Genomic DNA, 14908 nt, shown 5'->3' with positions numbered 1-14908 from the left:
AACCTCAAGGTCTCTGCCACAGACAGAGGTAGTTTGGGGAAGGTGTATGGGAAAGCAAAGCTGGGTTTTGTATGGAAGTGTTAACAACTGCAATGGGAATCTAAAAGATCTGTATCTAGATGGAAAAAAGAATCACACAAAAGCAGGATCTGCTCTCCCTTTACTGAGGATATCCTGTACAAAAATACTACAATGATTAATAAGAGACAGTAACAATTTTTGGGCGCAGATAGATATGGAATACAATAACATTATAGATCACCCCAGGACAGTCTGTGGTGAAGAAAAATACTTCAAGGACTTTTTGTTTAGTCCTTTCCTACCTGCCATTGCTTGGTAGGACTTTTCTCCCTTTCCTAAGCGTCCTTTAAATTTCACATAAGGAGTGCATGCTCTGTCAGTTAAGTTTCATTTTCAGAGAACAAACAGATCACTGTACCCCTGGATGATAGCTCCTCCCCACAAAAAAGCCAGGATGCACTTTTGGTTGCAAGGATCAACAGAAATTTATTTCAGCTTAATGAAAACATAGTGCAAAAGACTCATTTTGCCACATAGACGGTATCTTATAAAATAAAGATCTAGCATAACAATTGTGGGAACACCATACAAATAAAAATCCATGAAATGGTGACTGGAACAGGAGTTCTTCATCTATGCTGCTGTAAAAAAGGTGTGAAATGTAAACCAAGATAATGCAAGGGTACACCAACCTTTATTCATATTTTTAACTATAAAGATGATTTGGGAAGATTTATTAACTAGGCCAGTTAGACCACTATTTGAATGGATTCTCTGATTATCCATATTCACTGACTATCCAATCTCTTGTTTTTAAGAAGGAGCAATGTTTTCTGTAAAACCATGTGCATTCAGAATGGGATTTCTGTGCTTGGAATACAACTTTGATGTTTCTGAGAGGTGTTTATTGCAGATACAGTGACCGTTCGCTTTACAAGCCTTTCCGATACACTAAAGTTTATTGTATAGTCAATTATGTTTTGTCAAGTCTGAGCAGCAAAAGGTAAATATTTTTTATTGTTTCATACTATAAGTGTAATATAAAAATAAAGTACCAGCATAATTTAGTTTACAACAGAAAAAAAAGCAGCCATACTATACTTGACCTAAAGTCTGCACCTATATACAGAAGTGTCCATTTAACTAAGCTTAAAAAACCCCAAAACCCCTTGATTCATTACGCATGACATTCTCTGGTTTTCTTTCCTTTCACTGTGGAATGAAAGTATAACCCCCCTTTTGGAAATGTACTTTAGCTGGTTATATCATGAGTCCTGGTTTTTGAATCATCCATTCTACACAGTCATGTTACCACACAGAATTACCAGACACAACAGCATTTTAGCAGATACACAACAGTGATGAATCTCATGTTTTAAGAATACAACACATCCAGTCTGCCCAAGCAAAGTCCTCGTGGGTCACAAGGAACATCAAAGCACAGTGCTTGGTGCTTTAGACTGTATGATGAATCTAAGCAGAACAAAAAATGTTTCTCAGTAACAGGTTACTGAAAAAAAACTCCAACCCATCCACCAACTGCTAATATGTATAAGGCTTCATGGTTGCTCCTGAGATAAGTTTTAATTGTGAAATACCAATTTGAAATGTTAAGATACTTTCTGCAAAAGAACAGGTTTCTTGTAAAAGCATGCTGGATCCTTCCAAGTCACACCCAGGGTTTCCATCCAGGAAAGAGTCGGCTCAGATTTTTAGGGTCCATGGCCTGTTGTATGAGGAGGTTCACCTGCCCTCCCACACTGAGCACTGTTCCCTCCTCAACACCTTTCAGCTTCTCCTGAAGTCTCATCAGAACACGCTCAGCCACCTTGTTAAAACTCTGGTCGTCACTGCTGGCAGAATAAAAAAAGAAAAACAGGTGCTGTAGGTGTGGATCCTGAACAACATGAGCAACATCCAGGGAGAAAACCATAAAGCAAGGCAACAGTGCAGAAAGAGGAGGGTAAGAAAAAAATCCTGCACCTGGCTTTTCTTTTAGGTTCTTGTGGATCAGTACCAAGTGTAGAGCTCATGTCAGCCTCATCCTCTGGCCTCTGCTGCAAGTACAAAGCTTTCAAGGGGTTCATAGTCCAGTCGAAAAGCGGATCATAGAGCAGCACCTACACAGTAAATAAACCTCTTTTTAATTTAAATTGTTAATTACAGCTAGTTCAGTGCCCTAGCACTGTTGGTAATGCTCACACTAACTACAGTATTAGGAGGTTGAGTGTTTTGGTTTGGTTTTTGTTTTTCTTTTAACCAAAAGAATTGGCCTAAATTGCTTAGTAAATGATCAAACAACAAAACTGCCTCTGATCACTTACAGGTATTTGTGTTGTTCTTGCTTCACAAAGTTTTGCCATCAGTTCCACCTCAGCAGTGAACAAGTAATTTTTTAATACATTACTAGGCACTAAATAGAATCATTAGCTTATAACCCGCTTTCAAAAATCAGTTTCATTTTCTTCTTTGTGACTTATGCAAAGAGGATTTAATTCAATCAGTATTATTCCTGCTGGAAATGTTGCACTAGGGCTAGAAGCACATAGGTATTGAAGAGGGAAAACTGCCTGAAGGAAACAGTTCCCATAGAAAATGCAGACTGGTTAAACCTTTACCAAAGATTACATGAATTAACAAATCTGACCAATGCCACTATGTTCTAATTCAGTACAAAACACCCTAAATGAGTATTTGGTGCAGTGATCCATATGAAGACAAAGCCAAGAAACTGAAGACATTCTGGCAGATTACTGTCCAAAAGAATGAAAAAATGCTTACCTCTACAATAGTCAACAAAGCTTCTTGAGAATTTCTCATAACAGCCATTGTTTTCTCACAGCATCTAGAAAATATTTTACAGTATTTTAGGTTCTTTTTGGTAAAATGAAATAGTATTTTTGTAATTTAAATAATGGATATTTGTACTCCACTTAATTTCTAACATAGGAGTTACTTCTCTGATAATTTCACTTGGGAAAAAAAAAGAGAGAAATTTAGACATGTAAGACCAAGAGGAGATTGTGCAGTTTGCTGATTATTATTTCTCTGTGGAATTATTATTATTATGGATTATTATTTCTCTGCTTCACTGTCTGAAATATTTCTATATGTGGAATTAACCACTGAGTTAACACTGCCTGTTAGGGTGTGCCACGATGGCAGAATTGCTTGGCTGGATGAAAACAAGTGCCAGGGGTGCTCTGGAATGCACTGGAGAATCGTGGTAGGGTTGTTTTCCATGAAATGAGCAGAGCCAATAGCCAGACTACAAGCAATTGCCAAAACCTCTCCAATGACCTTTGATACAGAAGTTGTTACCTACATTCACTCTCAAGCAAACTAAGCTCCTGGAAGGAATGCCAAACTATCCTATGGGACAGGTACTCCTGTGAAAGAGAGATTAGGCCTCCTGTCTACCTCAGGATGAGAACACACACACCAAAGTGAACTGAACACGTTCACAGCCAATGACTTGTTTACCACTTACACCTGTCCTGTTAAGTACCAGTCAGGCTGGCTGAGGTAGAAACAGCATCTGCACCAGTGCCTTTTATATTCTTACTTACTTCAGCTGGAGCCAAACAATTCATGTTTTTCTGTATCATGGTTTCAGAAGTAATACAAAACTGTGAATTTGACAGCACCATTTTTAGACTGGAAGTGGCAGTGGCTGCTCCTTCACAGGACAAAGGAGTACTAGGAACTACTTATTAACCTTAATTGCTGCCTTAGAAAGACAACACCTACCCTGTGTGCTTTTTTAAAGACATGAAATTTGGGGGTTGCAAGTACTACGTTCATGAGCATTATCAAAGCCTGAATTGAGAGAAATGTCCTGCTATGTAGGAATCCCTTGGGTCATTCACAGAAGATAGGATGGAGGCTGACAGAAACTCAACATGTTTGGGATTCTTCTGTTTTGCAGTCCAGATCTATTATGGGATTTACATTTTGCACTTGCAAAGTAATATAAAACATATGATCCAAAAGGGAAAAATGACTCCAAATTACTTACATAAAACTAAACAGAAATTAGAGTTAAAACAAATTGGTTCAAAGACATTTAACAACTCCAAATATATAGCATAGCTCTGAAATAAATGCATAGTTCTGAAGGAAAAAAAAAAAAATCATTCTGAATCAACAGCTAGCTGTGGAGCCTTTGGAAACACTGAGCCCTCCCTGAATTCCACAAGAGGGTGACAGTAACCCATTAGCTAGGGCACAGTATGAAACACTGAGCCACAATAATGAACTTGCAGCTGGTTATATAAATACAAGCATAAGAGTTAAAGGTCAGCATTTAGGTTTGGGTGTTACCAGCAGAAATCTGAGTCTCCTCTCAAGCATCAGAACTATTTAACACGTAACAATCACAATGCTGGAAGTACCCTGGTGCCTCCTTATCCCTGTGCAATACAGGAGCACTCACCTTCTGAAGACTCCCTCCACGCCAGTGATACCCATTCCATCCACAATGTCCCTGGTTAATCTAAATGGAACAGTCTCTGGTGTGGGAAGGATTTTGCCTTGCTCAAAAGCAACCCCTAAATGAAAGGATAATAAAAGTTAAAAAAAAAAAAAAAAAGTTAAAGAAAAATTAAGGTTCTTTTGCTGTCCCACTTACCCAGATCTATATGCACTAGTTCTGCTGTTTGTTCATCTATCAAGATATTCTGAACATGTCTGTCTCCAAGTCCAAGAATGTAGCCAACTGAAACAGAAATATAAGTGCTGAAACCATGTCACAAAAACAACAGAAAGCTTAAGATTATTGGTGTTATAATAACAGGTGAAAACAAATTAAAAGTGAGAATATTTCTTCCCCCATATAAAGATATTACCAAGGAAAGAACAAATGCCATTCCACAAATCCAAAAAGAAAAGGTTGACTGAATGAAATTGCAAACAGGTTATTCCCATACAGATGTGCACTGTTTTATCTACTCACAGATTTCTTACCCATTTCTATTTGTAGATTAGAGTTTATCAAATATTGCAGCTTTCAAAAAAATTAAAAATTAAAAGCAAGTGCATAATAAAATCAGGTTTTGTTGTTATTACTATCATTAGCAAAACCCCCCCAATGAACCAAACAACTTTTGTCTAAGTCAATTTTAAAAAACTGCAGTGATCCAAATTACAAGATCTTTCATGTAAGCCTATTTCACTGCTTTACTGTCCTTAAATGTAGAAGAACTCCAAACTACATTTCCCTTGCCGCAATTTACACCTGTTACTGTTTTCATTAGCTGATGGACATGGACAGCAGTAGTATTTCCTACAAAAATCTTTCATGTGAATTCTACTAAACTGCAGATTTACTTCATTTTTTTTTCAGTAAAAAGGGAGTGCACAACCACGTTAGCATCTAAAATGGGATCTACTGCAATGTGTACAATCTGCTACCAAATGTACAGAACTGAGTCAGCCAAAAAAAATCCACAGTACTTACACTTAAGAACTTCTTTTTCTTTATTATGACAGGAAAATCAAAGCAAAAATCCCAGAGCTTAAATAACCATTTCAGCTATGGATAATAATGCCAGTACAAAGACAGTAAAAGATTGAGCTTTTCAACTCAGCTAAAACATCTGAGGCTACACATTGAATGGATAAATGTTAAAACAATGAAAATAAAAGTCAGGTAGGAAAAAAACCTACCAGAACCTAAGAATACAAACTGCTTATAAAACAAAGAAACACAGAATTTCATTCTTCCTTCTGCAGCAAAAATGGGGGTGGGGAGGAAGAAATCAGAAATCTTAATTACAAAAATAATGCTGATATTCTTGCTGGTCTTTTTTGCCCCCTAATAAGCTTTTTCTGACATGTGACAAAAGCAGGACATGGTAGAAACTGAAATGGTATAAACTCCTTGGCTGTGTAACCTAAAAAGCCACTGTAAATAATCCAATACCTATAGAAGATGTAGCCACACTGCGAGTGTATGCCAATCGTTTTTCAAACCACACTGCTGGATCCAGGAATTTCTCCATGCAGAAATACCGGAACACAGGCTGAAAATTCTCACAGACTTCCATGAACATTCTGTATTTCTCTTCAGCATGTTTCTTTTGGGCATCCTTTAAACGCATAAGAAATGTTTTACCCAAGGCTAACTGCTTCAGAAGGCAATTACCTCTTCCTTCCTTTCTACCCACCTCCCCTCCATCAAATGCTGCTCTCACTTCTTTTCTCCTTCTGAGCTAAGAATTATTGTCTTTTTTTTCAGCAATTATTAATGTACCTATCTATCTGTTTTACTAAACAATTCTGTTTTCATACACAACTCAGAGGCTAAAAAACATGGGAAAAACCACACTCCTATTTCCTTGATGCAGCAGGTGCCCGTATTTTATAGGCATGTACAGGTAAAATGGATCTTGTTGGGCATTGTTTCCTTCCTTTGCACTCTGTTCTGGTACCACTGCTTATCTGATGGCCTCATGACACTGTGAGAAAGTCATTCTCACTCATTCCCATGCCAAAGCAGCTCAAAGCCAAAATTAAATACACTTTTATCCCTGTTACTACTATAGCAATTTGAAAGGAAACAGTTTCTTGCACAATCATGGGTATATAAAGTAACAAGTAAACTTGTCTGCAATTTTGTAAACTTCTGGTGAGGTGATCCGTGGAAGGGAACTGAAACTCTGTGTTCTGAATCTATTTATTCCATGCCACTGGTCATATTCATTATTAGAAATACTAAAAGTATAGTACCTAGTTCTCTGTAAATTCCACCCCCCGCCCCCAGCAAATATTATAAGCCAGCTATTTTTCTGGTATTTTTTCAACTTATTTGGACTCACCTGCATTATTTTATAACACTGATAACCAGAGTAATCCTTTGGCCTGTACCTCTTGTGAGCTCCTTCTTCGGCATTCACAAGGAACTCCCCAATGGGAGTTGTTCCTGAGCACCACTCCAGGACTCCACTTCTCTGGGAAAGGGGAACCACCTGGAAAAGCAACACCACAGAGGTGAGGTTATACATGGGGAGGGTTATACACACTAAACTATGAATACTCACCCTGCAGAGCATGGATGCACATTTCTGTTTGTTTAAAAAGACAAAGAATGCCAAACCATGCAGCTGGCCACAAAATATCTTCTAAATACACATGTATACATATATAAAAATCCACTCAAATTTTCTCTACCAAATAATTGCAATTTTTTCCTAGCCCAGAGAATCCTCCACTAGACGTGTCAGCACAACTTAATGATTAGCTACTGCCTGTTTCCTTCAATTTTCTTATGGAAGTCTCTTAATCTCATAATGCAACACCCATTCTCTTTTTCCCTGCTGTTGTTCAATTTTACACACATAAAAACCTGAGTCTTAAATGAAAATTATTCAAAAAATATGACTTTAACTCCATCTGAGAATTCTTAAAACCAGGCTAGCAATTCAGATAAGCACCTTTAGAGATTCCAGAGTGCACATTTCTCATTTGTCAAAGACAAGGGCTTATACATCGAGAGCACTTATTCAGAGGTCACCTTCACAGCTATTATTATAATCCCAAGTACATAAAAAGGAAGGAGGAAGGAAAAGTTCAAGTACATTTTCTGCATCCACACTAAGAATTTATTGCTGTACTCCCAATTAAAAAAAAATCAGTTCAAATTCTGCATGAAAGACCCTAGATGGGACATCTGAATTCAACTGTAAGGAGTATTGCAAGACTAAAATTAATTATTAATTAAGGAATATCACAAGGCAAATTAATGAGAATTCATGAACAAACTTGTATGCTGAAGTTTAATGACTAGCAACTTACAATTTAATGACAGTGCATTACCTAATTTCTTTTCAATTACAAGTTCATATAAAGAAAGCTTTGCAGAGTATATATTGGCCACAAAGAAATTTACTTCAATGATTTGAAAAAAATTAAATTGTAATAAATATATTGTTTATTCTATAACTTAAGGAGCAGTGACTGTTTCATTAACACATAAATAAAAATCCTTTTATATTCTTTTGGGTTAAAAAGGAGGAGAATGGAGAAATAGGCTTTATTTCTCTGCTGCTGCAGCTGTTCAGGGTTACCTTGTATCTTCGGATATTTAATTTCCTCTTTCGTGTTTCAGTGTTTTGCTGGAGCAATGTATTGCACATCTGGAAAACTTGTTGCATGACTGCATCTTGTCTCAGGTCATCACGCCCCTTCAGCATAATCAGAAAAAGCAGTTAAAAAACACTTCTCAGCATCCAATTTCTTGCTCAGCAAGTAAAAAAAAAAATTTTAAAAAATTGCACAAAACACAAGTTACTTTTCCACAATAATCACTTGCAATAAAATGTAATGAATAGTTGGTTTTTTCCTCTGTATTTCCTGTTTTCTATTAGTGCTCAGCTGCTTAAACAGAACCATCATTAACTTAAATCATCACCACTCTTTTTTTTTGACAGATGCTATTTGATTCAGGTTTCAATCAACCTACATGTTTTATGGTTCTCTTTTTAAAAATAGGTGTTTAATTCACCTTTATTTAGCAAGCCAGCACACAGGTGAAGCAGCATCAGTTGGCACTGCAGTTCTGATTGCTGGATGCAGATCTAGTGATTCATGCTTCTCTTTAAAGCTTTCAAAACTTAGCAGCAAAACAGAATTCTCCCAGCAACTGCTCAACATTTGCATTCAAAGAGAGAATGAAATCAGCTGAGTCTAAGGAGAAATAAATTTTTTGAGAGATTTTTACTTCTGTGTGCTTGCTTTTGATTGCCTCTGAATTGCAAATATTTTTTTATATGGGGAAGAAGAAAGGAGATATTTAACACAGTATGTTGATGGTTTTTATTTACAGTACCCTTCAGGTCATCAGCTGAGACATGACTAGGCAAGTCTGGTAGTTGCCAGGTAAGGTACTGGATATTAAAGAACTGCTGAAAAATAATTACAAACATATATAGTATCATTACTTGTTATTTATATTATATTACTTATTAATACTTTGTAATTTCATTTATTAAAGCATTCCTCAATGGAGAAAATTGACAGTGAAGTGTGAAAAGTCTGCTCATGGCACAGAAATGATACATGAGAAAACTGACAGGAGAACTGAAAAAATTCCAGCATGCCAAGTCTCTGAGATGTCATTACAACTGACAGAACCTACCTTAACCAGCTGCCTCCTTTCTTTACCATCTGATCCTACACAATCTATTATTTTAGGCAGATTCATGCCTCCTGCTAAACGAAATTCTTGCTTGAAAGAACTTATTGTGACCAAATTTTCATATTGTCCTGTGGGATCCACCTGAAATTAAAAATAAGGTTAAAATTAGTATAAATATTACCTCCATTTCACTCACACAATGTGGTAATGAGTTGTTTGCAAACCTCATTAGCAGACTATATGCTAAATATTAATATGAGCACTCCATCCTCTACAAGGATAATACCACAAAGGCTACGAAAATATGCTGAGCAAAGGATTTTTTTTGATTCCTCCTTGTTCATCTCATTGGTAGAGGGGACGTGGTGCTGCAGACTTCCACTAAACAAGCTGTGACACAATGTTAGCCTGTCCCAGCTAGCACTGTCCCAGGAAAATGTTCACATATGGCTGGGGAGCATTAGGCTTAGACTAGGCTGCAAATGGACTCAGTCTACAATCCCAAACCTGCTGCAGGTTTGGCATTGTACATGATCTGTACCTCAGCCACTCCCTGTATCCTCATGCCCCAGAGCAACCCGACTCAGTCAGCTGTAAGGAAATACTGCCCCAGCAGGCTACATCACAGACCTGCAGCCATTTCAGCCAGTCTGTACTGGAGGAGAAGAAAGGCAAAGAAAAGAATGATCCAGTTGTACAAAGGAGCAACACCTGGGGCCAACCGGAGCCCTACAAACAGATGTTATTCAGGCACGGGTGGCAACTTCCGGCCTCTGAAGTCAAACACCGTAAAGCAGTCCCTTGACTTAACTCGGCTTTATAGACATAGCCTGAGGGATTTCAACACAAGGAATTCTGGCTTTGTAACATTTAAGTTTAGATGCTGGCCCAAAAAGCAACTCTACGTTCTTGAAACGGCTAAGTTTCCCAGGTAGAGCGTGTGGCATCAAAAGGTGAGTGCCTATGCACCCATCCAGTCAATTGTTTATGCCAATGGGAAGGGATAATTTCCCATTAATGAATGGTAAAAGCCTAACAGCAGAAAAGGCAAGTCTATTAATTCTCACACCTTTTTTGACATTCAGTGCCTCCCTGAAACTCTGAGTTAGCACCTACAACACAGGACATTCAGACTCCCAAATCCCCCGAGTGAGTTAGGTAGTTCACCACCCCTTTTGATAATGAGAAACTACTCAGAATTAAGTGGCAAAGCTGTCTTTGTACCATAAACCACTAACCAGCACACCTAAGGCTTGGGATCAAGGTCTTCTAAGGAAACCATCTCACCCTGCACCTCCCACCTGGCAAGAAAGTATCCCCATAAATTGACCTGTAAAAACCATGGGAATTGGATGAAGAGATGTATGCCCTGACTGCCAGTACAAAAGCTTGAAGCTGATTCTATGATGTGGTATTATAGTGTGTATTTTTTCAGTTTCAGTTACCTTAATTTCCATGGTAGGAACAGCAACATCCTCCAAGTTCTTCAGTTTAATAATTGGCTGGTCAGCTGGAATACTTATTCCTTCTGTAATTAAAAGGAATTAATATTGATAAATTCAGAGCTATAAAAATACACCTAAATTGACAAAGCCCAGCTTACATTGCTTTTGGGACCCAAAACCTCACTGCATACTTGTATTGAGCTGATGTAGATAACCACAGGACAACTGGTGATTTCTGGAGTTTCATACTAAGGGTCTGAGCCCTACAGTGCAAGTAATCACTATGATTTTTAATCCAGACTACATTCTATATCTATCAAAAATAGGACACAATACTAATGCAGTACCTCTTTTAACTAAATATCATTATTTAGAAATACACTTTTTAGTCTGAGAAAATAAAACCTATCTTCACTATTAAAACAAAAACAGTTTTCCCAAGACTTACTTCTTTGAGATTTCCATGGACTAGGATCTAAATTAGCTAATGTGATGTAAGCATCACACAGTGCTTCGGTGTCTCTAACCATATGAGCTCTTCTTTTCCTTACGACATTCATTATAGTGCTAGCAGCTTCCATTCTGTCCTAAAAAAACCCAATGGAATGCAAACATCAGACCTTGTAAACTAAAGTTTTTAATATTAAAGGTGCATCATAACATGCAGTCAATTAAGTACAATTGAGATATGTCCTATGAAAACAGAGCAAACTGCAGTAAGGGACAGCCCTTTGTGACATGACCTGAAATAATCATGAGAAAAATTCTGTGCTGTCTAACCTGAGATAATGAGTGATGTAAAAGATTCCTAGGGATGGAGAGGGAGCAAACCTGTCCAGGCAAAGTGCAGAAACACATGCAAAAATTCTTCAGAAAAAAGGACAGGCAGGTTTTCAGATGTTCTTCCATCATCTGCCTGCTTCTGTTATTTGCTCCCAGCTGAAGAAAAAAATCTTGCATGCAAAAGACAGAAACCTGTCCATGCATTCCTTCTAAGCCTGACTCTGAAAGACTTAGTTGACTTCAGCATAATCCTGCTCCTAAGGGTGGGATCACAAAACCACTACAAATGTGAGAGAAAGGTAAAAAAACCCCACAATGAAATGTGGTAAAAAAATGTATCAGTGTGGGGGGTAAGAGGGCAGTGACAACCATGTCAAGGCCTACAGTGATGGGGGAAAGAAGGGGCAATACTTTATATGCAGGATGATTCCAAAGATAGGTTAAACAAAAATTAAGCAATAATAACAGTAACACGAAACCACAGTTCAGTATTAGCTATCAGCATGGCTTTTAACATATCAAGGACCAAAAGATAGACTGCACAAGGCTAAATGCTTAGATGGAACACAGGGTACCACTCAAAGCAGAAAAAATACTCAATATGTACTTTCAATAATAAACTCACTCAAGTCTTTCTGGCATCTAAAATGCCTTTTACACAATGACACATCAGGGACTGTTATCACAAGAGTCTGCAATAATTGGGGCTATTTGTGGCACAAAACATTAACTACATTTTGTTCAACCCTGTAATTATTTCTTTCAATAATAATTACCTACAAAAGGGGGTATTAAAAGTACTGTTTCCCTCCTACTGTTGCTTAACAAAAGTCTGCTGATGAGCTCTGTACTAAAATATCCCTTTACATGGTTTGTTTTTTTTTTTTTCATTTTTTAACAAAATTAAAGGATTGAATGCGATTAATAGAATAGAAGTTTTTGTAGTCACCACGTCAAGCTGGGAGATCTCTTTTGGTGCATTTTTAATTAACTTATTTGTTCTTATTGCATCTGGTTTTGTGAGGAGTTCATCTTTGTTAGCATTAGCCAAAGCTAATATTATAAACAGAGTATGATGTGGATGATCCAGTGAAATTCGAGCCATTAGCTGCCAACAAAAGAAAAAGATCCCATTATCGAAAACAGTACAGAAGAAGAAAAACAATACTTAATTAACATTATTAATTCTTTTGAACTTCTAAGGCTCCTAACACGAAATGAAAGGTAATAATTAAGACAGTATTTCCACAACTGAAAAAACATTCAAAGTATATTTCTATAGCTGCATAAGACTACTCTTACACTACAAATAAATACATGAAGTAGAAATGAAAAAAGTCCCAAATCCTCTTCCCCCACCATACTGATTTGGGATCACTCATTTTTAATATACCCTTATCACCTACATAACTTGTTTAGCTGTAGTTGCTCAGAGGAAGGTGGATATGTTTAGAAGAAGGCACTACCAAGCCAATCGAGATATCTTTAGATAAAAAAAGCAAATATTACATTATTCAGGACTTTGTGAAATCCTAAACCACCCATCATCTTTGTTCCCATCCGAGCAGCCAGCTGGTACATCAGAGGCAAGAACTTGTATGAAGGGATCTTCTGTGCATTTTTCTGTAGTAGAGAAAACTCAGTTAGAGAGCTGTACTAAACGCCTAACAAAAATTTTAACCATAAAATACATTTTTTAAAAATTAAGAATAATGGCTGTGTGATAAAATAACAATTCAGTGAGCATCACATCACCTTGGCCCATGTCTCCTAAATGCTACAAGTCCTTCATAGGAGAGTTACTATTTTCTATTCTACCTGTCATGGCTTTTCACCTAAAAGTATATATAATATGAACAAGAATAATGTACCCTAAGGATGTTGAAGATGGGAAGATTCCAAGGTATGTGAAGAACAAGGTGACCACAGTAAAGATCATGAGATACGTTTAATCATACAGACTTGTCAAATTAAAATGCTAATTTAAGTTAAATTAAAATGCATTGAGAACTACAGGTCTCACTGATGAAAAACTGTTGTCATGATAAGCAATGACAACTGAAAAAAGCAAGTTTTTGGGAAAAGTTGCGGAGCTACATAATTCATCTTCTAGAAATACAGGAGAAGGAGAAGAAAGATATTTATTTGTCAAAGCACTAGGAAAAAAATGGAGCAAACATATACCTTCATCATTTCGTTGACTCTATCAACTCCGGAATTTTCAAGCCATAGGGAACAGAGTCGGAATATCCACATATCATGTTCTTCTCCACTCAATAAACAGCTGATGTAGTTCTCCACTGCTTTACACAAGAAGCGTTTACGATCCTCAGTTAGGGCTTGTATTGCACCTTCATCCAGCTCAAGTTCTCGCTGAACCTTCACTGTGTATCTACATGAAGAGACATTATTTTTAAACAACAAATTATTTCTTAATGAACTTACAGCAAGGCCTTTCCCAGCTCTGTCACTTACTAATTTAACTTTTTTTAAGTTGTTTTGTATGTACAGGCACAGTAAAATAAACAACTAAGAAACTGAACAGTGGGAGCTACTCCCTTGCTGTATGTGCACACAGATGCACTGCTCTAAGTAAACTTCCAGTCACTGTCTTCTTTTAAATGATTTAATCTCAATATCGGTATAAATTTGAATATCCAGTACAGATCATTTGTGTAAAGACTTCAGTTTCCAGCAGCTGAAGTTTATCCTTTTCTGCTCACTTGCAGTTGCTCTTACTAAATCCTTAAGAATTCCGTATTAAATTTAATTCTACTATCTCACTAAATGTGTAACAGAGAAAAATCTCAACTCATTTATTTACACTATGTAACATTTTGTCAAATAAACTGAACAGATCCAGGGAATAAACATGAATTCCAGGCCATGATCATCCATACTGTGTCCCTGGCTTAGTTTTGGCCCAAACTATCCAGCACACACCTAGACCATATCCAGGCACAGTTGAGAAACCATTCACAACAAGCACTCTGGATTTGATCACTGCTTTGTGGAGAAGGGAAAAGGCAGCTGTAAAGATGTGACCCATGCTGCACCTCTTGCCCAGAGAGTAGAGCTGAAGCCTGTGACAGCTCCACAGTAACCAGTCCCTACTTGAATGCTCACCTGTTGGTCTGAACTCTGCGCTCCCTGATGAGACCGACCTCCTCCTTGGCCTTCTTCAGCAGTGCCTGCTTATTTTCAAACTCTGAGGATTTCATGTAATTCTCAATTCGCTGGTACTGATTATCAGAAAAACGCGCCAAGGAGAGGAAAGCCTTCATCTTTCCTTTCTTCAGCTCATCACTGCTGTCTCCACTGGGGCTTGCAGCAATTTCCACAGCCTAAAGGAGAAGTTACAATGGTAAGACCAATAATCAGGTAACTAGAGCTGCATAATACTTGATGAAACTCTATTATCACAGAAAAACAGAATGGTTGAGGCTGGAAGGGACATCTGGAGCTTATCTTATTCATCTCCCTTCCTGCTCAGGCAGGGTCACCTGCTTGAATACATTATTTA

At 37.5% G+C, this 14908-nt stretch overlaps 1 protein-coding gene across 3 annotated transcripts in view; it reads right to left on the bottom strand.

Annotated features, from left to right (window-relative positions):
• Positions 1-487: 487 nt before the first annotated feature.
• Positions 488-14908, bottom strand: part of ATM (ATM serine/threonine kinase) — a 59994-nt gene continuing 45573 nt past the window's right edge. For 2 of the 3 annotated variants that reach the window (XM_048294743.1, XM_048294744.1), the window contains exons 49-63: positions 14512-14729; positions 13570-13777; positions 12895-13008; positions 12335-12493; positions 11051-11189; positions 10603-10685; positions 9158-9298; positions 8088-8204; positions 6840-6989; positions 5945-6110; positions 4652-4738; positions 4457-4571; positions 2803-2866; positions 2005-2141; positions 488-1874 (exon numbers count right to left, since the gene is read on the bottom strand). In XM_048294743.1, the coding sequence (XP_048150700.1) occupies positions 1691-1874; positions 2005-2141; positions 2803-2866; positions 4457-4571; positions 4652-4738; positions 5945-6110; positions 6840-6989; positions 8088-8204; positions 9158-9298; positions 10603-10685; positions 11051-11189; positions 12335-12493; positions 12895-13008; positions 13570-13777; positions 14512-14729 (2082 nt within the window). In that variant the 3' untranslated portion in view covers positions 488-1690. The remainder of the gene's footprint in view (positions 1875-2004; positions 2142-2802; positions 2867-4456; positions 4572-4651; positions 4739-5944; positions 6111-6839; positions 6990-8087; positions 8205-9157; positions 9299-10602; positions 10686-11050; positions 11190-12334; positions 12494-12894; positions 13009-13569; positions 13778-14511; positions 14730-14908) is intronic. The other variant, XM_048294745.1, reaches the window with a different exon arrangement.

This window comes from Corvus hawaiiensis, chromosome 2 (genome assembly GCF_020740725.1).
Source record: "Corvus hawaiiensis isolate bCorHaw1 chromosome 2, bCorHaw1.pri.cur, whole genome shotgun sequence".
NCBI classification, from domain to species: domain Eukaryota; kingdom Metazoa; phylum Chordata; class Aves; order Passeriformes; family Corvidae; genus Corvus; species Corvus hawaiiensis.
The sequence above is the reverse complement of the archived record's forward strand: the minus strand, read 5'-3'. Positions and strand labels throughout refer to the sequence as shown.